Genomic DNA, 24,875 nt, shown 5'->3' on the forward strand with positions numbered 1-24,875 from the left:
TGGGGACGGCTGCAGGTAGAAGCGGTCTCAGCGTCCGCTGGCCAGTGACCGGCGGGTGTGGGAGGCGGCAGGCACCTGGCAGAGGAGGGAGAGCATGGCTGTGCCAGCTGCCGACCTGCCTGGTCGGACACGTGCGGCCCGCCGAGCCCCTCACCCCTCAGAGCCTGTTCCCCCTCAGGAGGGAAGGGAGACCTGGCTGCTACATGAGGAAAAGGGCGCGGAGCCGTGGGCTCCCCTCCCCAGTCACCCCCACTTTGTCGTTTGGTGGATGGATGAAGTGGTGGGGGGACTCTAAGCTGCTTTGAAGGCGGCTCGTGTGAGCAGACCCCAGAGACGGCGGTACAGGTAGAATTTAAAAGTCGTTTCCATTCTGCTCTGAGCATAAACAGTTGTGGAAGAGCCAGCCTAAACTGCAGTGTAAAGCGACACATGGCAGCTTGAGACAGAGCCAGAGGGGGCGTCTTGTCACGGTCACTGCGAGGAGACCGGGCCGGCGCTCTGGCGGTGAGTGATGGAGGCAGTGGAGGGGCCGCTCGGGCTGCGTGTCGCCGCCCCCCACCCCCGCCTCCGCAGCCGGTGCGAGGGGACAGGGACGCGGACGGCCCGTCCCTGCCCAGCGATGTGGTCACTGCAGTGGTATTTCCTGCACAGCTGAGGCTGCTTAGCTGCGTGACTGCAGTAGTGAGATGGAGGAAACAGATTTTCCACAGAACGTGTTAACACGCGGTGGGTCGGAAAGGGGCCCCACACTGTCACGTGGAGAGCGAGCGACCCGGTGACGAGTTTCTGTAGGTCCCTCCCTGTCCCCGCACGGGGACCAGTGGACAGGGCGGCTGGCACGATGGAAGGTCAAGTGCAGAGGCCCCGGGTGGGGGGAGTGGGGGCGAGGTGACCTCAGGGCAGGGGCGAGTTTCACGGGACAGGAACTCGGTGGTGGTCAGCGGTCCCCCTGCCGGTGCCGAGATGGGCACGCTGGAGTCCTAACCCGTGGTGCTTCTGAGAGACCTCTCTCCTGTCCCCATGTGACGGTCCTTGATGGTCATGTCATCTGAAGTGTGTCCTGGGGTCGCCGCTGTCTTTCTGTGGAGGCGGAGGGGCCCGGGAACGTGGAACGAGTGTCCAGCCTGCGCCACCCGGGTCTCTCGCTCGTGTCTCCTGGACGGGTGTGTGTTCAGTCCCAGCGTGCGGTGGCTCTGTCCCCAGGATTTGCATTCACAGAGGACGCCCGGCAGACTTGGAAATAAAAATGACTCTCGGATTGAATCACACGATTCTGTAGTCCCTTCGTGAATAAACAGTGTTAATTACTACAACCCGAGTGATTCCCTGGCCTTTTTCCCCCTTGACCTGTGTGGTAACAAACATTCATTACTCCGTACCAGGTCAGCGTGGATTTGAAAGAGTTGGTGCTTCGAAGACGTGTTTATGCCAGACCGGAGAGCGTGGGCTCAGAGCCTGGACAGGGGGTCGCCACCTTCCTCCTCCCCCTACAGCACTTTCTTCCCTGGGAGGTCACGCTTGGCTACCTCGGCACTTGCGTGTTTCGGGTGTGTGTTAATGAACTGAGTGGGTGGGAACCCGGTAGGTGTGAAGCTGGGAAGGAGCTGTGGGGACTTGGTTTCTGGGTCATTTCCACGCTGTACGCCACCCCGTCCTCTTTCAGAGTGGCGGCAGCGCACAGAGCGGCCCAGGCTCCCTGCGCTTGGTGGCATCAGGGCCTCATTGGCCTGTCACGGTTCCCTTCCCCCCCTCCCTGGGTGCTGTCCCCCTCTCCCCCACCCCCAGTTACCAGGGTGAAAGTGGCGGAGGCAGCAGAGCAGGGCCGAGTGCGAGTCTCTGATCCACGGGTAACAACTCCACGTCCCTGAGGCCAGGCTGGGTGCAGCCTGGACCCAAGGTGGAGAGCGGCCCACAAGTCCGCAGGCGCTGGTTCCCTCGTCGCCTCACCTTCCTCTGTGGGGCCGTCATCTGCAGCGACATATCCTGTACTCTGCACTTTGACACGTTCACGCACTGCGATCTATTCATGCTTGATTTGTTCACTGGGGATTACCAGCCGGCCCCACCCCGTCTTCAGGGGGGCTCCCTCCGAGATGTTGTGGGGGTGTGTTCATTGGTATAAGAGCCTGGGTTGTGGTCTGGAGGCTTCCAGGAGGGCGAAGGGCGGCGCTGAGCCTGGCTGCAGGTGCATCTTTGGTATTTCTCTCCCCGGGAGCACCAGAGGGCTTGGAGGGCTGAGCCGGCTGCTCTGCTACCCCAGACCGGGCCGTTCCTACTGTCGGTACCCTGCTGCTTCGTTGCCACCGTGGAAATGGGCGTTCAGGCCGGAAGGACACCCACCGTTTTTGCCGTGTGGTCGTGATGCGTGCACGTGTTTCCTGGGCCCCATAAAATAAAGGGGGACTGCAGGAGAGAAGAGAATGTCACGGAGTTAGGGCTGAGGCCTCGCCGGAACGCCCGAGAGAGGCAGCCATTCCACGCAGCTCGGGGCGGGCCCTGGGGCCAAACTGCTGGACCGTGTGCGTGAGGCCCGTGTGTGTGAGGCTCGGCTCTCCCCTGGCTTCCTCCTGGGATGACCTCAAGCCTGAGGGCGGGGCCTCAGCTTCATCCTCAGATGGGAGAGCTCTGCTCCCAGCTCTCAGGCTGCCTTTGTGTCCCGCTAGTGACCGTTCCTCTGCTGGGGTGCCGGGGACACCAGGAGCCCAGCTGTGCATTACAGGGCCTGGTAGGTGTGACGTGAGGGATGCCTTGGGTTTCCACCGAGAACAATGCTCTTTGTCAGTCCACACGTGACCGTCACACTCTGGCCACGCCCCTTCCTTTAAGAGTTGTTGTTACTCGCTGCTCTGATGGCAGCTGTGGTGAGCCCCGTGACACCCTCCCAGAATTCTTCTGTGGGGTCCTAGCCCACCGGCCTCGGAATGCGGCTGTCCTTGGAGAGGGGGCTTTAAGAAGGAGATCATGGGGTGAAAACGAGGTTTCTGGAATCGACCTCAATCTGCCCAATCTGTAGGACTGGAGTCCTTATAAGAAGAGCAGAGAGGGACACAGACAGGCCCAGAGGGCAACCCTGTGAGGACGCACAGGACGACATCTGCCTGCCACACAGAGAGGCAGGAGCCCAGGTCCGCCCACACCCCGGCCCCAGGCTCTGAGCCCCCAGAACTGCGAGAAAAGGAGTCCCTGTGGTTGGAGCCCTCCGTCCGAGGTCCTTTGTGTGGCGGCCCCAGCTGGGTTTCAGACGACATTCTGAACTTGACGATGTTTGTCTTGATGGTCAAGGTCACGAAGACCTTGGTAGCCAGTTAAATATTAATGGAAGTTTTTCCTTTACCCTTGTCTTTACCCCCTTCGACAAATGTTTCTGCTTGTTTGTGAGCACCTCCTTTTCCTATTAGCAGAGTGTTGCGAGAAACGAGGTTTTCCTTTAGAAATCACGCCGCGGAGGTTGCCCTGGGAGGGCCTGAGCTGCTGAGCCCTCGGGGGTCTGGGCGTCTGCGAACAAGAGCGCTGTGTCCCAGTGCCCAGGCCTGGATACCGATCCGATCGTATCCGGAACGTGTCTGATGGCTGTGTAGTGAGTGTCTCTGCTTTGCGATGACCAACTTCTCTGCAGCCTTCCAGGGTCAAAGTCAAGGTCTGGGGTGGAGGCAGGGTGAGGGGACATGGGGGGCCCACGGGGTGGGGTGGAGAGAGGCAGGTGAGGGCTCCCAGAAGCTGGTGGGTCTTCGGGTAGACTGGGCAGCGGTAGTGGCCACATGGGGCCACTTGGTTGTGGGGGAGGGCTGCCCTGGAGCCCCCGGAGGAGGAGGCAGAAGCCAGCCCGCAGCCTGCACAGTGAGGGGGTAGGGAGGGGCGGAGCAGGAGACCAGGCTCTGCTCAGTTTTTCCAGGAACTGCAGCAGGAAGGTGGGGTCCTGGGGGTGGGTTTGGGGACAGTGTTGACCTCGGTCGGGGCTGGTGCGCTGTCCCGGGAGACTCGGATGAGCTGGGAGCCTCTTTCACCCTAGGCAGCCTTGAGCCTTCAGTGCCCCGCCCCTTGACACCTTGGTGAGGGGCGGCTGTGTGCGTGAGCTCCATTCTGCCTGTCTGCTCCCTGAGTCCTCACCCCGTCCCTTCCTCCTGTCCCTCCCCCCATTCCTCCTGGCTCTGGCTGGGAAGCTGAGCCAAGTGAAGAACTCTGGCATTCTTTTGCAAAGTCCCTTCAATTGCTCTACCTGTGCCGCCCCCCCCCCCCCCCCCCCCCCCGCCACTGTCACCCCTGCCTCCCTCTGCTTACCCAGCAGGGCTCCGCTTGGTGGAGCCCCAGCTTTCTCTAGAGTGCAGGGAGGTTGAGGGGCAGCACAAGGAGGGCCGGCCATCTGCCCAGCTCCACCCCTCAGGTGCCACTGGGCACCTCTTTGGCCTCCCTGTGACTTGCTTTTCCTGCTATAATTTGGGGTTATAATGGTGCCCGCCTCACTGTCGTTGTCACGGGCATTTGGGGAAGAGAGTGGATGAACTGAAGGGGTGTCTGTGGGGTGCTGCAGCCAGCCTGCCCTGCCCCTGGGGGCAGCCTGCACTTCGGGGGTGGGGGTGCAGGGTATAGGGTGCAGCTTCCTTGGGAGCCTGGAAGTGTTGGCTTGGGGAGGGCATGCCCCTGCCCTTGGCCTGGTGTCTTCCGAGCTGGGGACCCACTCCTCCAGTTACTAGGTGGGAGCCATACGCAGCGGAACGTTGTGGTTCTGGGACCCCTCAGCCCCCATAAACCCCCTTGTTGGTTGTAGTCTGGCCGAGAGTTGGCGAACAGAAGTGTGCTGCACCCGCAGCTCACACTTTCTTTCAGTGGTGCCTCTTAAGGACTGGATTTCTGTGGGCTCAGACCTGCCATCCCCTGGAGTAGCTGGGAAGTCCTTGGCCTGGGCCCTGGGCTGCCTGCTGTCGTCATCGTTCTCATGCTCAGAGCTCCCCTGTGACCTCTGCCCATCTCTGTGGACCCTCTGATGGGCGGGGCCGGGCCGTGGGGTGCCTGGGGCAGCCCTCTCCATGGCAATGACATCTCAGCACACTCTGGGTCCACTGTGGCTCCTGACGCCTCCCTGGATGGGCCTTTCTGAAAGGGAGGAACCTGAGCTACCCGGGTATCTCAGCACCTGGGCCAGCGGCCTGCACTGCTTCGTGTCTTGGCTCACGCCCAGCACTGTGTGTGTAGCCCTTGCACGCCGAGTCTTGGCAACCCAGCTGGCCACCCTGTCCTGGGAGTCAGGGGCTCAGCGACTGCCTCACAGTGGGCGTGGCCAGGTCCAGCCCAGAGGGGTGGGTGGGGAAGGGGGTGTCATTAGAGCACCCCTCCCCAGGCAGTCACACCCTGGACCCTCCTCACCCCACCCCCGGCCCCCCAGCACGGTTTCCACCGAGGGAGGGGCATGTCTTCTCTGGGGGTGGCTGCCCAAGGTCAGCTGACCTGTGGCCTGGAGGAAGAGATGAGTCACCCTCTTTTCTGCTTTTCCTAACTGCTGGAGCCCTCACAGATCAACGTGAGGGGCGGAGGGGGTGTGCTGTGTGTGCAGCAGTGTGACCAGGGGCTGGGGGCGGTCAGTTACATCAGCTGACCTCTGCTGTTACTTGCAACACGACCAGCCGAAGCTCTGTGGGGCTGCCCAGAATTGAGTCTGGACCAGCTGCCTGGACCGAGGAAGCTAATCGTCATGCAGTGCTCACTAAGCAGCACCCGGCAGGCTGGGGTTTAGAGATACAGTCAGGCCCTGGGTCAGGGGCCCTGGTCTTCTGGGGGCAGGGCAGAAACACGAGGCGATCGATACTGACAACGGGTGGGCCCGGGTGTGCACAGGTGTGTGTTTGGCGGGGAGCCTCCCGAGCCCAGGCTCCCGCGACGGGCAGGATTGGGTGGTGCTGCAGTCTCTCACCAGCAGGAGGCGGCGGCGGCGGCGCCGGGTGTGGTGTGCAGAGGACCCCAGGGGCTCCCTGTGGGCAGAGTGCTGAGCTTTATTTGCACGGCGGCTGCAGGCACGTTAGTGTAACCGGCCGTCCCACCCAGCACCAGCAGCCCCCGCGTCGTCTCACGGGACTGTCCCTCTTCCCCGGTAGCATGCCCACTGTCCTGCCTCGGGCAGACCGCACGCAGCCTCGGGCTGCTTTCCCAGAGTGGCAGGGTTTGGGTCACCCTGGTCCTGGAGCCCAGCCCCTGCCACTCTGCAGCTTGGGTGGGGTGGCCCGAGCGCCTATAAGGGAGTGACCGGGAGCCTCGGGCCTGAGCTGAGTCGTGTCCCGTTTGTTCTGGGAACCCAGGGAAGGGCGAGGAGGGTGGGCAGAGGAGGGAGGCTGTTGACAGCTGTCTGGCTGAGGCCAAGGGCAGGCAGCTGGAGGAGGGGCTGTCGTGTCTGTTCATTAAATGGGAGATGACTGAGTATTTTCACATGCAGGCCCCAGGAGAGGAGGCGATTGGGAGGGTGTTGCCTGGCCCATCTGTCGCTCTGAGCAGGAGAGGCGGGTGTGGTTGGGTTGGGAGGCCCAGGGAAGCCACCCTGATCATACCTGGTACCTGGGCTGTGGTGTTTGCAGGGACAGCAGCTCACAGGGGTGGCCGGAAGGGGACAGTGGGGCTCAGGGCTGCATCTCAGGTAAGTCTCGGTGAAGCAGACTGGGGCCCCCACCCCAGAGCTCACATGAACCAGGGTCTACGGCAGGTGTGGAGGACAGGCTGGGCCACGCCACAGCTGGTGCTGCTGGACCGTGGGCATGCTGTGAGGGACCCCTGTCCAGGAGCTGGAGCGCGGGGAGCCCAGGCGGGTCTCAGAGGACAGGCACCTGCAGAGTCATGGCCAGAGCAGACACCATCGTGCCTTGCCTGAGTAGGGAAGGACCCGAAGGGTTGGAAAGGAAAGGATGTGTAAAACGAGTCTCCTGACAGCTGGAGTTCTGGGAAGAAGGTGGGCAGAGAGTAAGTGGTAGGAGCCCAGGATTGCAGTCTGGGCCTTAGTCCTGGTCAAGCCAGGAGGGCAGCCTGGGGGCAGAAGGCGTGTTCAAGAGGACACCATGCACACCCGGCCTCCTCCTGTGGGGGGAGAGGCTGTGAGGGAGTGATGACCAGAGGCAGAGGGTGCAGGGGTGGCCCATGAGCCCCCCCTCTGTGCATTCACTCATTGCCAAGCCAGCCTGTAACATCTCCGACGGTCCAACCTCTGCGTCCCCATCCCCCACCCCCAACATCTTCCTGCTGCAGGAACTACTCCCTGCTCCTTGCACTCGGATTGTTGATCAGAAGATACAGAAGTTTCATTCCATTTTGTTGTCAGATCTGACCCCGTGACCCGCTCCCTTCCTCTGCCCAGAGCTCTACACAGATGGTAGCTACCCAGGGAAGTGCGTGGCTGATGCCACCAGCCACCCCCGCCTGAGCCTGGGGAACTTGGAACTGGTGACGGTGGCTCCTGTGTCAGGACATGGTCCCATGTCTCCGCCTGATGGGGGAGTGGGCATTGAACAGGCATCTTAGTCATGTAGCTTCTACACTTAGAGACATCAAGCCTTCTAGTCCCTCGGGCACAGGTAACAAATTTCCAGATACCTTGCAGCAAGTCCCGAACACAGTGCAGCCGTGACGACTCCGATAAAATCAGCTGTTCTTGACGGCAGCTTTTGTGCTAGTACTGCCCAAAATTCCCAGGGCATTCCTGGTGGCCTCGATTTTAGTTTTTGTAGAAACCCGGATCTGCAGACCTTTGGGGTCAGTGGCTCTGCGGACGAGGGCAGTAAACAGCTCAGGCTTTGGTGCCTGACTGGTGCTCAGTAGCTGCCCCCCCCCCCACACACTGCTGTGTTTTCACAGGATGTCCCAGGAGGGCGGCCTGCTGGCATCCTTTGTTGTCATTGTCACTGGGGCAGTCCCTTGGCAGAGGAGGATGTTACCCTCCAGCCGGCCCTGTGTGCCCTCGAGGGCCAGGGCGCTTAGGCAGTCAGGAGGGACGTCTGGGCCTCCTCCACGCGGATTCCAGCGCTCCCTGCAGCTGTCCCAGGGGCAGGTGCAAGCCTGTGCTGCCCTTGATTCTGCCCCCCGTGGCCCCTCTTAGAGCCTCTGCAGAGAGTTGGGGGCCTGATGGGACAAGGGGGTCTGTAATATCTTTCTTAAAGTGACGGTGAATAGATTTGCTTTTAATTTCATCTCCAGACCATACCCCTAGCTGACACTGACTGGCACATCTTAAATGTCACGATGTCTCACTGGCCAGCTCAGTGAACCCGGAGGGTCAGTTTGGGTTTGGACGCTCCCTGCTGGCTCTCTGTGCCAAGTGTGTGCAGGAGGGAGCCCTGGGCTGGGGTCCCTCCACCTGCACAGCGGCCCTGGCAGTCAGCATCTGCAAAACGGGCCAGGGGGCAGGTCTCCCCAGACCTGCCTGCTGCAGTTTACACGTCTGTTCCCACGTGCAGAGGATGGGGTGATGTCCTGGGACCTAGTGCAGGGGTGACCTGGGGGCACGGTGTGGTAACACGCTCTGGGCCTGGCCTGTGGGCTGCCTGGTCCCTTGCACGGCCCCCGCAGGGCGATGCCGTGAGCCAAGCTGGGGCCACCCGTGCTCTCTGGGGCTCGTGGCCTGGGGCTCGCGTCAAACCTTCATGCATGTTGCCCAGGATGTTTTCTAATTAAAAATAACATGCTGCCTTAGGTTTTGAATAATTAACGTTAGCAAAACTTAATTATTTTGTTGCCAGCACTTTAATCACATCTATGACATCTATTTTTTACTTTTTAGGTTTATTTACTGATTTTGGGGGTGGGGCAGAGAGAAACGCTGATTTGCCGCTCCACTCATACACCCATTGGTCGATTCTCATGTGCGCCCCGACCCGAGATGGGGTGGAGCCTGCATCCCCGGTGTATCCGGGCGATGCGCTGACCCACGGAGCTGCCCGGCCAGGGCCTGTAATGCTCTTTTAAACCAAATATGATTGATGATGTGTCTGTCACAGAACGAGGACCCATAGTGGCCTCATCTGTAACTGTAGCTGTTCTTCCTGCTTTGGGAAGGATTACTGGATATAATTGCTTTTCGTTTGGGAGACCATTGGGAGCCCTTTATTAAGATATTCAGAGTCAGGGAGTCAAGGAATGGTCGAATGCATGAAGAAAAGAACAGCTGTTAGCACATAGGAGCCCCCTGTGTCTTGCCTGACCCTCTGGAGCAGCGCCCCTCTTCGGGGACGTTTTGCCCCCCAGGAGGTATTTGGCAATGACAGTGCATCTAAAGGCCATCACGACTGCCGTGGGAAGAGGGCGGTGCTCCTGACACACAGGACAACCCCCCGCAGAGAATGGTCCAGCGCAGACGCCCCCAAATACCCTCAGAGCCGAGGCCGAGACGCCCCGCTCCAGAGGACGGCAAACCGCCGCCTCCCCTCTAAAGACTTCCTGGAGTATTTTGGCAAGAAATACTGTAATGCTCTTCTGCCTTCTTGCCTGCCTTTTTTTTTTACGTAACACTTTTTTCTGGGTGTTGGTTATTTGTGGCAGTTGTCGGTCCTTGACCTCTGCTCCACCTCCAGCTCCCTGTCACTGAGTGAAGTGCCCTGGGCACAGTCAGTGCCCCTCCCAGCGCAGTTCACCTGCTGGACCACAGGAGAGACTGGCAGCAGGGGGGCCTCTCCCTGGAATACTGTCAGTGCTCCCAGCGTCAGGACGATGTCCCTGACTGGCCCAGCAGGAGGAACCCCTGAGAGTCGCATGGGGGTGCTCCCTGTCCTCTAGGAATCGCTGAGAAGACAGCCTGGAGGTGACCTTTGTTGGCGGGACCCTGAGCCGTTGCTGGGCACTACTGGGGACAGACCCCTGATCCCTTCCTGCCTGCCCCTCCCACAGACCCTTCCCAGCCCCGCCCATCCCCAGCCTCTCTGTGCAAATGTGCCCGACCCTCAGATCCGCAGATGCCTGGGGACCAGCGGTGGGCGGACTGAGGAGCCTTTTCTGTCTTCTCATCTGGGTCACACCAACTTGGCCTTGGACAAGTAGTCGCAAAGCTGAGCCTGGTGCACCCTGGTGCTGCCCACTGAGGTCACACTGGGGGGCCTCCTGTTTGAATGGACAGGGGTGTGGGGCGCTGCCTCGTGACGTCTCGTGTCCACACCCGTCATGCAGCCCCACGGCCCGGCTGGCAGAGGTTGCATTGTTGTCCTTGAGGAAAAGCAGGCTGGATCCACAGGCTCGGCAGACAACCCCAGGCTCTGTCTCCCTGCTGGGCCAGAGAGTCTCTGCCCCGGGACCCACACATACCCTCCCGGGACTCAGAGATGAGGGTCTTCCTGTCTTCTCTGTTCCGCTTGTAACTTTCAGTTTGTGCAGTGAGAAACGTGGGCCCTAAGGGCCCCGCCCGGGCTGGGCGTCTGCGGGAGGGCTCTCAGCCTGCAGACGCAGAGCATAGAAACCGCCTCCTGAAGTGGCCCGACGTGCGTCTCCTGGGGACCCGGGACATTGCTTAAGAAACATAGCTGTCTTTTTGCCTCGCTAGGTGTGCCTGTCAGTCCCCCTGCTGCCGAAAAAGGAGCCTTTAAGGAGCCCGGGACCTGGAGGAGGATCCTCTGCTGGCTCCCGCCCAGGGTGGGCGGGCGGGTGTGCAGGGGCCCTGGCACAGCCGCCTGGCCGCTCCCTGCTGCCTGCAGGCCTGGTGCTGCTGAGCCGCTGTGGCCGTGATCAGGAGCTGCCTCCTCTCGCTTGTAAGATCATCTTGACTTGCAGATGACTCTGCTGACTGCCAGCGGTTTCCTTTAGCAGCTCTAGTAACACTTGCGAAATAGTGTTCTTGTGGACAGCGCTTCATTTACAGGCAGCTAGAAATGGCGCAGGACAGGGAAGTCATGGGGCGGGGGTGGCCAGGGGAGCTCGTGAACTTGGATCTGGAGGAGCAGGGCCAGCTGCCCAGTGGTGCAGGGGCGTGGCAGGGCTGGCTCCTGTCCTGGTCCCCTCTGCAGCCCTGAGGCTGTGCCCGCCTGCTCTGGTTTGCCTGTGGCAGGGAGATGAACTACAGGCTTTTTTTTTTTTTTTAAAGCCAAAATGGTGACCTATTCCATGGCATGGAAAAATTCAGGAAAGGTGGTCTAGAGGGGCCAGTTGAAAAGGCAACAGGAAAATAAAGCACAATGCCACCTGAGCATGTACGGGAAGATTATTTTCATGTAAAAAGGCAGGGCTGGCTGTGTAAAGGGATTTGCAGGGACGGGTTCTGTCTGAGCCTCTGATTCTTTGCATCGGAAGAGCCCATGTATCCAGGGCAGTAGGGAGACGCGATTCTGCAGGATTTTCAGCCGGGACCGGAGGGTCTCCCGTGAAATCCTTATGAGGGACATAGAAAATCAGTGCTTCCTTGCCTGGCAGTCGGCATTAAAAGAGAGTGACCAGACACACAGGGCTGTGGCCCAAAGACGCTCCATCCTTCAGTGTCTACTAGGAGCCAGTGTCATCTAAGGTGGATGGAATGGAATCTTCTACTCTGCAGGCTTCATCCTCCTATGGCTAAGTGCAAAACCTGGCCCGGATTCCATACGACCGTGCAATAATTGGAAGAGTAGCAGTTCAGTATTTGGGCTTTAAAGGGATGCTGTTTTATTTACTTATTTTTATCATATCCTCAGATAACAGGAAGCATTTATGTATCTTATTTATGGGCCACCACATTCCATGTTAAAACTCATCCACATAGTCCCGCCTCTTAGCACCGCTGAGCATCACTTCCTCCGCCTGCAGACCGGGCTGGCCTTGAAGCGTATGCAGTGGGAACTGGTAGACTGCGGCCGGTCCGTGGCGCTCACCTGTGAGGGTGCCAGGCACTGTGTGGCCACCCGGGAAGCGACTCCCTCGCCGAATTTTCATGTTCAGTCCCTCGGCCTGAAGACCGCACCATTTTTCATGAGCTTGTGCATTCTCTGGGGACAGAGCACTGCCTCCTTACTGCTTGGTGTGGCGGTATGGGCCCAGCGTATAGCTGATGAACAAACGAACAAACGGAAAAGTGAGTGAGCGAAGGAAAACTGACCAAGACCTCGCGAGACCATTTATGCATCATTGATATCCAGTTCAATTATAGTCACACGTGTGTTTCTCGCTTCTCTGCCAGCAAAGCAGAACACTGACACTAAGACAGAAGTGACATTGTAGCGTGGGAACGGGTACAGGCGGTGTGACCCCCAGCCCCTGTGTTCAGCTCACAGAGAATAGCTGTGCAGCGTGGGGGAAAGCACCTACCCTCTCTGAGCCTCAGCACCCCCTGACCGGATGGGCACTGGAAACCGCCCCATGGCAGGGATGGCTGCCTGGCTCCCGCTCTGCAACATGGTGGGCCTTGGGTCTCACCGAAGAGGGCTTTTGGTTGGAACTCAGCAGGTAAGACCCATCTGTCCGGGGTCCCCACTTTGCATGGAGGACATGTTGAGGGCCCTGCTCCTGAGCCCCTGGTGCCAAGGGCTGGTGGACAGAGCTGAAAACCCTATTGGTGGCCATCATGACCAGTTGGAGCCACTGACGGTGGTCAAAGGTGCTTTAGAGGGTTGTCTTTTTAAACGCACTTGATTTTTAGGAGCTATTTGGGATTCACGGCAATATTGGACGAACGGTACACGGGTTCCCCATGTGCCCCCGGCCTCCACACGCGCAGCCTCCCAGTCACTAGCACCTCCGCCGAGTGCTACATTTGCTGCAGCTGCTGGGCCCGCTTTGTTGCATAGCCAGCACCTGCAGTTTGCTCCGGGGCCCCGTGCAGGTGCAGGCAGAGCGCAGCAGCCTGTGGCCACTGTTACGGGGTCCTGCAGGGTGTTTCCACGCCCACTGAAGTAAGTAACTCAAGTTGGCTGGCAGCCTTTCTGATTTATCTCATTTAATCTGAATATTCAGTTTCGCTCGGAGGTGAAATCCGGATTTCCTCGGTTATAACCTCCAGAGTGCGCAGGACTCAGCTCTATATTCGTTAAGTATCGAGAGCTCGACAGGTGCCCTGTAGTGACTGTTACAAGGTGAGAGGAGGGACATGGAGCACCCACCTGGCCTGGGGCGCGGGCTCTGGGAACAGCCTCTGCAGTCTTGGCAGGTCCAGGCCTAGAGAAGGTGGCGGAAGCCTCCCGTCCGATGGGCGGAAGTTGTAGGTATGACCTTTCCTTGTGAAACTTAAGCAAACTAACACGTCTAAATTCAGGATGCTGGGAAGTACTGATAAAAGCTAACGAACTATGAATGAGCCCTTTACAGTACTGGGAAGGGCCGGAGAGCCAAGAGGTGGTGAGCAGGGGTTGGTAGAAGGGCAGCACAACGGTCACATTCATGGTAAACTTGGCGTTTACACAGAGTGCCTGGCACACGGTTTCTTAGCCAGTTCCGTCCTCACGGGGGTGCTCAGGCTTTCGGTACTCCTTTCTCCTTCGTCCTCATTGGACAGGTGCAAGCACTCAGGTGGTCCGGAAGAGGACAAGCCTGGGGGGGACAGGCAAGGCTTCCCCCTGCTCTTTACCCTGCATCCTGCTGCCCGTCGTCCAGGTAGCAGCTGCCTGCCGGTCCAGGTAGCAGCTGCCTGCCGGTCCAGGGCCCTTCCCCACGCACTGGGGAATGTCCGAGTGGATCTGCGTGTCTTTCACTGGCAGGGCGGAGGTGTGAACAACCCACCCACCCTCTCCCAGCTGCCTCACCTTCCCTCTCTTGTCTCCTTCCTGGCAGTGGGCGGGTTCCAGTATCACGTTAGGGGCTAACGGGTGCCACAGGTGTCTACATTTTTTTTAAGGAGTCTCTTGTTTCAATTAGGACCTTTTCAGTGCTGTGGGGAGATGCTGATACACCTGCAGCCGATGAGAGGGGACCGATATTTTGCTCGTGGTTTTGAGGGTTTTTTGCAGTTAAGTCCAGAGTTTTGGTGTCAGGTTAGGGTTAAGGCGGGACACCAAGCCAGCCCCTGGGAGCTCCAGTCCGAGTGCCTGTAATCCACCCCGGTGCTTCGGCTTGCCCGCCGGGCCGCGCTCCCGCCGCAGTCGCGCTCCCGGTCCGCTGCCCGGCCGAGGGGAGCGCGCGCTGCGCCTGCGGTGGCTGCACGTCCTCCGTCGCCCGCCCCGCCCCAGCGCACGTTTCCATTTTAAACCGCCGCCCTCCCGCCCCTCCGCCGCGGCCGTCCGTCGTAGCTGCCTGCGAGTCTCGGGCCCTGGAGCCGCTGCACTGTGCAAAAAAGGCCCGAAGATACAAGCGGAACCCGCGCGGTAGACAATGAACCCGCGGGCGCCGCCGCCGCCCGCCCCGGGCCCTGCGCGCCGCGGCAGCACCTGCCGGCGAGACCATCCCTGCGCCTGACCGTCTGCCCTCCTGCTGCTCCTTTCCCCCACCCGGCGGGCCCATGGCTGGGCTCCTTGGGCCCCGACCACTACACTCGGGCCGCGCCTCGCACTGGCCCACAATCGCCAGCGGCACCGTCTCCGCAGCTTGAGCGCGGCCCCCACCGCGAGTAGGGGGCGTGGGCCCTCTCCCGGCGGGCCCGCCTGCTCTACCTTGCCCAGCGACCGCCCGTCCGTGCGTTCCTGCCCGCGGCTACCTGGATGCGGCGGAGCCCGGGCGGGCGGCGCGGTGGCCGCGGCCCCAGACGACATGTATCTGCTGGACGGCAGCAGCGAGCCCGCGTCTCCACCTGCGGACACGATGCCGCGCGGGCCGCCCCCCAGGAAGACCGTTTACCGCATCTCGGTGACCATGGTCAGGAAGGAGCAGCTGGCTGCCCCGGTCCCCGACCCGCGCCCCACTCGGAGGTTCCGGCCCGCGCGCTCCCCGGACGCGCCTGAGCGGCTGGTGGAAGAGGAGGAGGCGGAGGAGGAGGAGGCGGCGGCGGGCACGGAGGACCCAGAGGGCTGTCGGCCGCGCGCCTGGGACTTCCGCACTTATCGCGCCCGTAGCACCGGGCAGCTGGAGCTGGGGCGACTCCGGCCGTGCGCACGCGGCACGGGGCCAACGGACGTGGCCGACAGCCCCCGGGCCTTGAAGGAGGAGCCCAGCTCGCCTGCACCCTGTAGCCCCGACATAGAAGGGGCCCAGGCTGCGCCACTGCGGCGAAGCCTCAGTTTCAGGCACTGGAGCGGGCCGGAGACGCCACGGGACCCAGCCCTGGGCCGCGGAAGGTGCCACAGCAGCTCCGGTAGCCTGGCCTGGGCGCCGGGCGGGGAGGTCGTGGCCGACCCCGGCATCATCCCCGAGCCCGCGATCGCCACGCAGCCCGCCTCAGAGAAACGCAACACCCTGGACGTGGGCGAGGTGCTCAGCAAGAACGATGCGCTCTCGGACTTGGAGCGCTGGGAGCGCAGTAAGAGCAAGAACCGCACGCTGGACAACAGCGACCTGCAGCGGCTGGAGCGCGCGCGGGCCGCTGCCGCCGGCCCCAGCTTGGCCTCGGAGCACAGGCTGCTGCGTTTCTTCAGCGGCATCTTCGCGCGCAGGGATGGCACGCCCCCCGGCGGGCCCACCTCGCGGAGCGTTCCCTCCCGGCCCCGTGGTTACTTCAGCCTGAGGCGCGTGCCGGCCGACGCGCACTCGTCCAGCGCAGAGAGCATCGATGGGTCCCCACGCAGAGGTGGGCAGTGCGGCTGGAGTGGGAGGGCAACGGTGGGAACCTCAGCGGGCCCGCCCAGCAGAGCGCTGTGGGAATTGAGAGCAGAGAAGTAAGGGACCTGCCCGCCCAAGTCCCCAGCAGGCAGGGGGTCACGCTGCGTGTGAGTTTGGGTTCTGCAGTTTTCCCACAGTAGTACTAGGTCCTCACCTTCCTGACCTACCTGCTCCCAGCCATGTGGCTTGGTGCCTTTCAGTGGGTGTGACCTAAGGCCCCCGCGAGGCTGTTGTGGGAGAGAGAACTTTGTCAGGTGCTGCCTTCCTCCTGCGAGGGCTGGCGCAGCCCTCTCCATCAGCAGGCCCGTGAGCGGGCAGCTGCTGGCTGTGCTACCTGTGGGCTGCTCCAGGGGCCGGGCCGCTGGCCAGAGGTTGCTGCACAGGTGGGCATGGCCCTGGGCCGGGAGCCACATTCATCTAGGTTCCTGTCTTCCTTCACCTCCAAGTCCAGTGCCCTTGCAGGTGCTGCCAGGAGGTGCTATGGTCAGTACTATGCTGTGGCCTCAGCTGTGTGCACGCTGTCACGTGTTGCACTCCTGGTTGGGACAGTTTCCCAGGGGCGAGGGATGTGGACCTCTCCCCAGGCTGCCCCTCCAGGAGGCATGCTGAAGGGGCGGGGCTGTTTCCGTGCGCTGGTGAGCAGCCCCGGAGTCACAGCTGCAGCCTGTTGAGAGACTCTGGCCTGCTGTTCTCCTCACCTTCCCACCAGGACTTTGCAGGGAGGGCTCCCCGCAGATGGGACTACAGCCTGGCACAGGGATCGGGTGGCCTCTAGGAGTGTTTGGGGCGTTGGAATCTCCAGAACCTGCAACACGCAGATTTGGTCTCTCTGATCTCTCCACAAGCCCGGGTGTCTGTCCCTCTGCAGGAGGAGGCTGGGCTGTGGCCAGGGAGGCCTGGAGAAGTGCCCCCCAGTGTCCCCCCTCTGAAGGGTCCTCAGGCTGGTCACCATAGCTGTGCTGCTGCTGGCGGGGGAGGGGGCAGGGCAAGGGTGTGCAGAGGGGAACGCTGCATGTGTGCTACCCTTCGGTTATTTCAGCTGGTTCAACTACAAGTGCACCTGACCGGGGGGAATCTCCCTCCCCCAGCTGGCCCTTGTTACCTGGCTGCCTGGGGGTGTGTTGCCGCCCTGGCTGTAGTGTTTCTAAGGGAAACCAAGACAAGCAGTCCTGTTCCCGTGGGCCTCCTCCCAGCTCCTCCCAGCTCCTCCCAGCTCCAGGGAGTATTTGGAGGAACCGACAGTCAAATGTGCAGTTGTGTTAAAATGTAATTTTTTTTCCTCTTAGCAAGGATACAATGTAATGTATCGGATGCCAGACTGATGTTAGTTTAACTTGCTGTTCTTACTTGTTTTCACTAGAAATCAGGGGTTTTTGTCATAGCACGGAGGTCCCCCGGTGCGGGACAGCCCAGTGCCTCGGGGAGGTGTTGGTCTGCAGGTGGAACTCTTGCCCGAACGGCTTTATCAGCTGATCGGCATCAGTGATGTGGCCCTTACATTTCACCCAAAGTCTTTTTTCCGCTGCACGGGCCGCCTCCCCGGGACGGTTTGCACGTCTCGGGTTTTCACCTGCCGTGGGAAACGTGCCTGAGGAAGTTGCCACGTCTGACTCCGAGCACCATCCCGCCCCTTCCCATGTGCTCCAGGACTGTCTCAAAGTACCGCGAGTTAATTTGTTAAAACGGTTCGTTTGTGTGAAGTGCTGCTGCTGTCGTCTGCGTTCAGCGGAAGTTCACGTGTGCAGCCCATCTCTCCCTCTTCTAACAGCAGACTGTGGCGTCGCTCTCGTGGGCTTTGTAGGAAATAGTAATCCCCCCGCCCCGGGTTCCAGGCACGTGTGCCTCCTAGAGGGTGTGGGGGGGGCAGGTGGGCAAACAGGTGGAAGGAAGGCAGCCGCCCTGGTACCTGTTGCTGCGAGGTAAGAGCGTTGGTGTGTCCTTTTGTTCAAGTGGATGAAGAGGGGGGTTGGCATCCTAAAGGTTCGAAGTGTATTGGCGTCTCCCCCCCGGGCCAGTGTCCGGTAACAGCAGTCATAGTTGTAACAGTGCCCGGTTCGTCTGTCTCTTGCGGCTAGTGCTCTGAGGGGGGCTACTTTGTGTGAGACCCGGGTTGTGGGCTGTGTAGAAAAACTGAGTGTTGGGGAGCCAGGTCACAGCACACGATCAGAACTGCAGGTCTTGCCTTGTCCTGAAGTCCTAGGCAAGCACCCAGAAGCTGCCTTCTCACCAGCCCTGGGTCGGAATGCCAGAAACGCCGGCGCTCTGAAGATACTTGCAAGGCCACGTCCGTACACGTGAACGTGCATCCCCTGTAGCTTCCGGGTCTTCCTGTTTTATCAGGAGCTTCCCACGTTTCATGGGCCTGCTTCCTGGGACGTAGATTTTCAGAATTCCAGAGCTAGTAGCTACATGAGGTTTGAATTGAGGGGGATTCTCTATGGTGACTCTCAGACTCGGTGACGCAGGCCCAGCTGCTCTGTGGCTGTCCTTAGGGTGCGGGTGCCCACGGCCATACCCAGAGCTGGGGCCAGGTGGGCGTGCAGGGCTCAACGGAGTTTGAAGGGAGCAGGGGCGGGTGATTGTAGCAAAGTCTGAGATAGTCACACTCAGCTCCATTCAGGGGTTTTTGCCACCAAGCGCCTGCCAGACAGTTGAGTACAGCTCCCGTTTTGGCCCCTTTCTGGCCTTCAGATCAGCTGCTAGGACCTGGCCTGTGGTCTGTATGGTGAGGGACATCACTGGTTTTCCTCAGCTCTGGCCACTGCCTGTTGAAAGTTGAACTTCTTTCAAGTCTAAAGGAAAGGAGAGCAGGTTGTCGCTGGCCAGGCCTTCCTATGGTTAGTTCCAGCTCTCAGAGCTTGAAATCGCCTACAAGAATATAGGGTGATCACATTAGGTACTTCCTGTGGTTTACTTGGCTGTGGAGTGCGATGCTTAGTCTTTGGCGGTGTCTGCTGGGGTCAGGGACGCAGGATGCTTAGGGTCTTCTTTTAAAACACATGGCCTTCCACGTCACACGCCCGCGATCCCCTGCATTGGCGACTCCAGGCATCGGCTCGCGGTGCCCGTCTGTCAGCTGACCCTCTCACACTCTCTGGTCCCTGCTGGTTCTCATCTGTTCCTGCTCTTTCTCATCCTGCCCCCGTGCATGACGGCCACCGCCCAGGGACCCGGGGCAGCTGGCTCCCTACAAGGTTAATGACCGTCGCCAAGGCCAGAGGGTTTTAGAGAGGCTCTGTGTCAGCAAGGGCAGTTTCCCGTCACCCGATACCCGTGTCAGGGCAGTGTGTTGACACAAGCATCATTTAATACAAATGGAGATCAAATGATAAGTGATCGATGGCCGAGTCGAGAGTCACTGCATCCCAGCCAGCCTGCCGGTAAGTGCTCCCTGGGCCCGCCGCACGGGTCTGCAGGGTGTCGTCCCTTGTTGCCCGGGAGGATTGATCGCAGCAGTAAAGCGACTCGCTGGCAGCCCTGGCCGAGGTTACTAGCGGTTTAGTCGTGGGCAGCTGATTTCTGACAGCAGGTGTTTTTGCGAGGGGTTTTGTTATTTAGTTTCTGATTCTCCTGATCTGTCACTCAGTTTCTGTGGCGTATCAGGCTGTTTTGTGTAGTAGTTCAAGGGAAAAAGAAACTTTAGGGGAGAAAAGAGGAGGCAGTAGTTATATGAAATAAAACAAAAACTTGATATATCCTAACCTTTAAAGTTGGTTACAGAAAAGAGCCCTGGGAGTTTTAAAGAAACAGTGTAACTCAGCTTCTTACCTGAAACATTCTGAACTAATGCCATACTCAGAGTTGAGGATTCACTTGACTGTTTAGGAATTCACTTGCTCTTTGTAAATGACTCCTGATAGCAATTTAGTGGGCACTCAGTGTGGTGGTGGTTATAAGGGTTGAATCGCCCCCTGGAGACAGAGAGAAACACTTGAGAGACAGGCAGAGCCGCCCGAGGGTCAGCCAGGGCCCCTCCGCAGACAGGCGCCGGAGCCTGCGTCCTGCCTTGCTCGTCCTCTCCAGCGGAGCCGGTGTCCAGCACGGTCACCTGTGAGCACCTTTCCTTCCATCACCCCGTGCTTGCAGTCTCCCGCTGTCGCAGGAAGGTTCAGAACGGCGTCTGCCGTGGGGGGGGGGTCCTCCTGGTTCCGTGCAGGCCCAGCACAGCCATCCTGCTGGCCCACAGTGAGCAAACCCCTCTGGTCTGGGGGTCCAGGAGCCGCCTGCAAAGCGCCGGCACCGCTTTTGTTTTCCGCTTCACCGTGGAGTCGTGTTGTCTCTCCGTTGTGTTCACTGATGCTGGTCGAGCGTCAGGGGTATGTTCTGCAGCCACGGGGGGCAGGGCCCAGTGCCTGTCCCCAGAGATCGGTGGGCAGCTGGGACAGATGAGGACGCTCTGGTGAGTCACAGCTTCGTGGGACACTTAGGGGGAGGTGTGACTGTTGTTCTCTGCACCAGTGCCCGTGTGTTTACATCTGCCGGTTCTAATAGTGAGCCCCTCTCTGGCTGGAAGCCCCTCTGATACTGCTGGGCTTGGTGTGCAGACTGATGCTGATGCTGGAGGGAGGAGTCAGTGAGGGGGCGGGGCCACACCGGCAGCACGTGGCCACGTGGAAGAGGAGCCCACGAGGCCCCAGGAGGGCGGAAGGGTCTGGGTCTTGCAGAGTCGGTCGGGGGTGCCAGGTGGCACAGTGGGGCCCCGTGTGCACAGGTGGGTTGGGATTTCTACAGTTAACTCCTAAGAAGTCATTTCTCTTCCCCAGATCTGTGATTACTGCCAACATCAAGCATTACTGGAAAGAATGGCATGTTTCCCACAATGAGTTTCTATTTTACATGCTTTTTGGCATAAGGTTTCTGTTTTCTATAGGGAATCTCCTTTAGGTTATTGGGTTTAACAATCTGAAACAGTGATGTCAGTTTGAAATGTCACAAGGAGTAAAACCATGGGAAGAGAGGAGGTTTTACTTGGTGAGGACGGCTCCAGGTGCAGCCCAGACAGCTGCGCCTCCAGGTGACCAGCAGAAAGAGCGGGAGCTGGTGGCAGAGCACCGTTTCCGAGGTGCCACCGCCACCACTGCGTCGGGCAGGACCTGGCCGGCCTCACCGGCGGCCCACTGCAGCGCGGTGCCTTCTGGTTCTGTCAGCGCCGCAGGGACGCGCTTTCTCGTGCACTGGGTCCGAGAAGGCCTCCGCCTCTGTCCGCTCCCTCTCCTCCTGTTGGTTTACCTAACACCTGACTGTAGGCACTCGCACTGTTTTAAAAGACATCAGGGCATATGCCTGTTTTCTTGGCTGGTGTACATTCAAGGATGGGTATTGGCCCTTTGTTTTCTTATGATCTGTTACTATTTAGTTTTCAGTTGGCTCTCAGTTCTGGCATCGCCGATGGATGTAAACACAGCTGCTAGAAAGAGGCTTCTGTGGGTCAGAAGCCTGTTCACCAGTCGGTGCTGGGCGGTGCCAGCCCAGGGGGTGGGAAGGGCCACTCAGCCCCTCCTCATCTAACGGTTTTAAGAGACGCATTTCAGTCGGTGGGAGTGAAAGGGACAGGCAGGGTCTCTTTCTCACGCAGCCCCCTGTGGGGACAGCACACGGCATCGAGGCCCTTTGTGACGTGATCCCTAGGTGCCGGGTTTTGCATGACGGTTTTAGTGAGCTGGCCGGTCAGTCCGCATGCAGGGGACTTTATTCAGGGGCTCCTCTGGGTACTGGGGGACACATGCTGTTTGGAGCAGCAGCCCCCTTGTTTCCGGTGGTTCAGAGGGACTCCTGTGGCTGCTCGCGCTCTGCGCCTGGCATTCCAAGGGCTTTCCGACGCGGCTCCTGCCCTCTCTGGCCACCAGCTCAGATTTCCCAGATGCCACCAGACACCTTCAGCTGACTCGGGTGGCAGGTGGGGATGGCAGGTACTCACCCAGTGAAAACGCCCAAGCTCACTGTCCTGTCTACCCTCTTCCCCCAAGACAGACCAGCCCATTGGCTCTGCCCGACCGTCCTGGCACTAGGAGCTCGAGTCTGTGACACAAGAGGGCACATGGAGTGTGACAGAGCCTCAGAGTGCCGCAGCATTGTCCCGAGTGCGGCGTCTGCCATGGCATGGGCCAGCACTCGCCGGGCAGCACACCCTGGTTCCGGGTGCTCGTCCCTCAGGAGGAGGTCGGCGTCTGGGTTCGGCGCAGAGTAGGGCCACTCCCTCGCTGCGGTCCGGCGACAGGCAGCCCTGGCACGAGGGCTGGTGAACAAAGAGGAAGAAGGAAGAAGCAGATTGTTGGTGGGTGAGCAGTTCAGAGGCAGAATCAGAGCAGCAGGGGGCGCCAGGCGCGTCCGACGGGAGGGTCTCACGCGGTCGGGGTGTCTGCGGGGCTGGCGCCGTGCTGTTTCCGTTTGCTCGTTTGCACACAGGGGCCCTGGTCGGTGTGCTGCGAAGACCCTCCCAGCTCCTGGTGGTTTCCGAGCCGGTCACAGAGCAAGTGTGCTGGCTGAGGCCAGGGCGTCCCAAAGGCTCCCCCGAAACCGCCCCCTTCGCCCATTCCAAGGATGGTTAAGGATCGGCAGGAGCAGCGGGTGACAGTCTCTCCCGGCCTCAGTCTCCCCCGTGTCCAGTGAGGGGATGAGCCCTGGCCATGAAAGTGACCACTGTTCCGACACCGGGGCTGGGCGTCAGCCACCAGGCGCACGTGCGTTCCCCGGGTAGGTAGTTTGCTACCCTGCAGGAGGGGTCTCTGTCGTTTTCCTTTTCTTTCAAGTCCTAAGGTAGACGCTGCTCCCCAGAAGGAGACCGAGTTCCCGGGCTCCGTCAGGCAGCACCGACGTCTGTCTTAGGGTTCCTGGGTGGCGCGTGGTGACCACCGCCCTCCACTCCCAGGGGCTTCATCCTCGGGCAGGTCTTGGAAACGTGACTCTGGTTTGTAGTAAACGTGACCGGACGTGTGTGTCTGGTGTGCGGAAGTCCTAGGAAGGTCGTGTAGCTCCCAGGTTGGAACCGCTGACGTGAGAACGTCCAAAGCTGCAGAGAATTTTTGTGTGTTTACTTGAAGCAGACTGATGACATCACCAGGAGCGAGATCCCGGACTCTCCGAGGACAGTTTTGCAGTTTCCTTTCTGCCTTTGGAGTTGAGGAGGGAACCAGGAAGATGAGGGGAGGCGAGGCCGGCGAGGCCGAGGCGGGGATCGGGTGAGCGGAGGGGTCCTGAGATGGCGTGCTCTGGGCGGGGGGCGACTGGCTCACTGAGGAGGTGGGTTAACCTAGACACACGGGAACTAAGGACAGGGCTGGCTTTGGGCAGAAGTAACCCTTTCACTCCAGAACTTTGGGTCTGGGACACCCCACTGTGACTTGCCCAGGTAGGAACTGATGGTCAGGTCACCCTGGGCGCTCACTTTCCACGGGGCCCCTTTTTTGGCCCAGAAAGTCCGTTTGTGGTGAGTTTCCACAGGTGGACGTGTTCGTTGTAATTGGACAAAACGTGCAGGTGAAACTGTGTGACACCCGATGCCCCGTGTTTGAGACGAAACCAATGTGAACGTTGGGATGACCCACTGTCTCGTCACGCCGTCTCACGGAGTGGGCGGGACTTTATTACATCACCTGCAGCCTGGACACAGTGACTTCGGTCCCCAAGGGTCTTTTTGGAGGGAAGGCCCACACTGTGGGCACGCTGGCGGGTGGGCAGCTGTCTGCAGGAGGTGTCCCGGGTGTCCCCACTGCCCCCGCGTGCACAGACCGGCAGGGCTGAACCTGGTCCCGTCTTCTAGAGTCGGTTGGGGCACCGGTCCTCTGTGTCCTCGTCATGCCTGTTGGAGTTTCAGGGTCCTGGGCATATATTTGGGGAGCACTTTTCTCTCCTCTCCGCCTCCCATTCTTCCTGGAATCGGTGAGGGCCACATCAGCTCCGTCACCCTTCCCCTGGCCATCCCCAAGCTTGAAGCATGCTCCGGGCATGTCCTCCTGCCCTGGGTCCCTGCTGATGCGGCCGTTCTCAGAGAGACCCCGTTCCACGGGGCCACCAGCCAGGCTGTGCAGACTCTGCTGTGAGCATTCCAGGCCCTCGCAGGTGTGGAGGTGGTCGCCCCGCCCACGGGGGCCGTGGCTCGTGCCTGTTGTGATAGTGCACAGGGACTTCTGCTGCTGCTGAGATGAAACCCATCCCCTATCTCCAGGGACGCGTGAATGCCCGGCTGGGAGTCACCGCCTCTACCGTAGCAGTGGAGGGAGGAGCTCTGGGGAAGGACCACAGAGCGGCAGGGCAGGGGCAGAGGGCGTGCAGGGCAGTGTGCAAAGTCTGGTGCTCCTGCCACCCAGCTGCTATTTGAGGAACGGGCAGACTGTGTCCGTTTTTAGCCTGTTTTTTTTGTTTTTGTTTTTGTTTTTTGCTGGGCCACAATAAGGCAGTCACAGCCTCCACGGCCACACCTGTGTGCTGCTTGCCAGGCTGGGCCCCGGGGAAGCACTTGACGTGTCGATCTCGTGGTCCCAGCAGCAGTAGGTCACGGTCCCATCCATCAGTAGGGTGGCCCGGCCATCTGCAGAGAGAGCTCGCAGACAGGTGGAGCCGAGGGCGACACTAGCGCCGAGCCCAGGGCTGCCCCTCTGTCAGCAGCTGTCAGCTGGCAGGTCAGACGGGCAGGTCGCCATCAGGGTCTTCCAGACCACGCCTCCCTCAACCCCCCACACTGAAGGGTCTGTGCCGTGTCCCCTGGAGGGTGGTTCTCCTGTTTAGAGGGGGTCACAGGCACAGTGGGGATGGATTCTTGTGTATGTCAGGTCACAGCCTGCAGGGACGTGGCTAAACAAGTGGGCCCTGAGCTCACCTGCGGTTTGCAGTTTGCACCCTTGCCTGGGAGACCTGGCATTCAGGTGCCAGCCTGTACCCTTTGCTGTCGGGTCTGTACCGTGCCTTTAAGAATGTTTGGTGGCATTGATACTTTTTAAAAGTCCTTATTTATTTCCCCTGGACTAAGTTTATCTGGTAGTAAATTTCTCTGATGGCTGCATGCATTCGACAAAAATAACATGGTAGTAAGTGCACAGGTGACCGGGAGCACGGTGGACACCAGCCCCTTCTGCCCAGTCACCGCGGGTCACAGAGGTGCAGCTCTGACCCCTCCCCAGAGGAGGGTGCCCCTACTTCCCAGCTCACGCTGGGGGCCTGTGCGTGGCCTTCCTTTCATTGTCCAGAGGTTACAGTTTTAAAACGAGTGACCCTGGAAAGCCAGACTAGAAGGGACTTTGCCTGCCCCACCCCACTGCTTTGAAAGTCAGTGCCTG

At 60.0% G+C, this 24,875-nt stretch overlaps 1 protein-coding gene across 9 annotated transcripts in view; it reads left to right on the forward strand.

Moving 5' to 3' along the window:
- AGAP1 (ArfGAP with GTPase domain, ankyrin repeat and PH domain 1) overlaps positions 1–24,875 on the forward strand; it is a 390,584-nt gene that overhangs the window by 95,326 nt on the left and 270,383 nt on the right. For 4 of the 9 annotated variants that reach the window (XM_053655301.1, XM_053655300.1, XM_053655303.1 and 1 more), the window contains exon 1: positions 14,599–15,571. The exons of 4 other annotated variants lie outside the window; for them this stretch is intronic. In XM_053655301.1, coding sequence (XP_053511276.1) covers positions 14,599–15,571 — 973 coding nt within the window. Of the gene's footprint in view, positions 1–14,598; positions 15,572–24,875 lie in introns of those variants that run through there. One more of the 9 variants, XM_053655306.1, reaches the window with a different exon arrangement.

The sequence above is a fragment of the Artibeus jamaicensis genome, unplaced genomic scaffold (assembly GCF_021234435.1).
Source record: "Artibeus jamaicensis isolate MK-2021 breed Jamaican fruit bat unplaced genomic scaffold, CSHL_Jam_final contig_944, whole genome shotgun sequence".
NCBI lineage: Eukaryota > Metazoa > Chordata > Mammalia > Chiroptera > Phyllostomidae > Artibeus > Artibeus jamaicensis.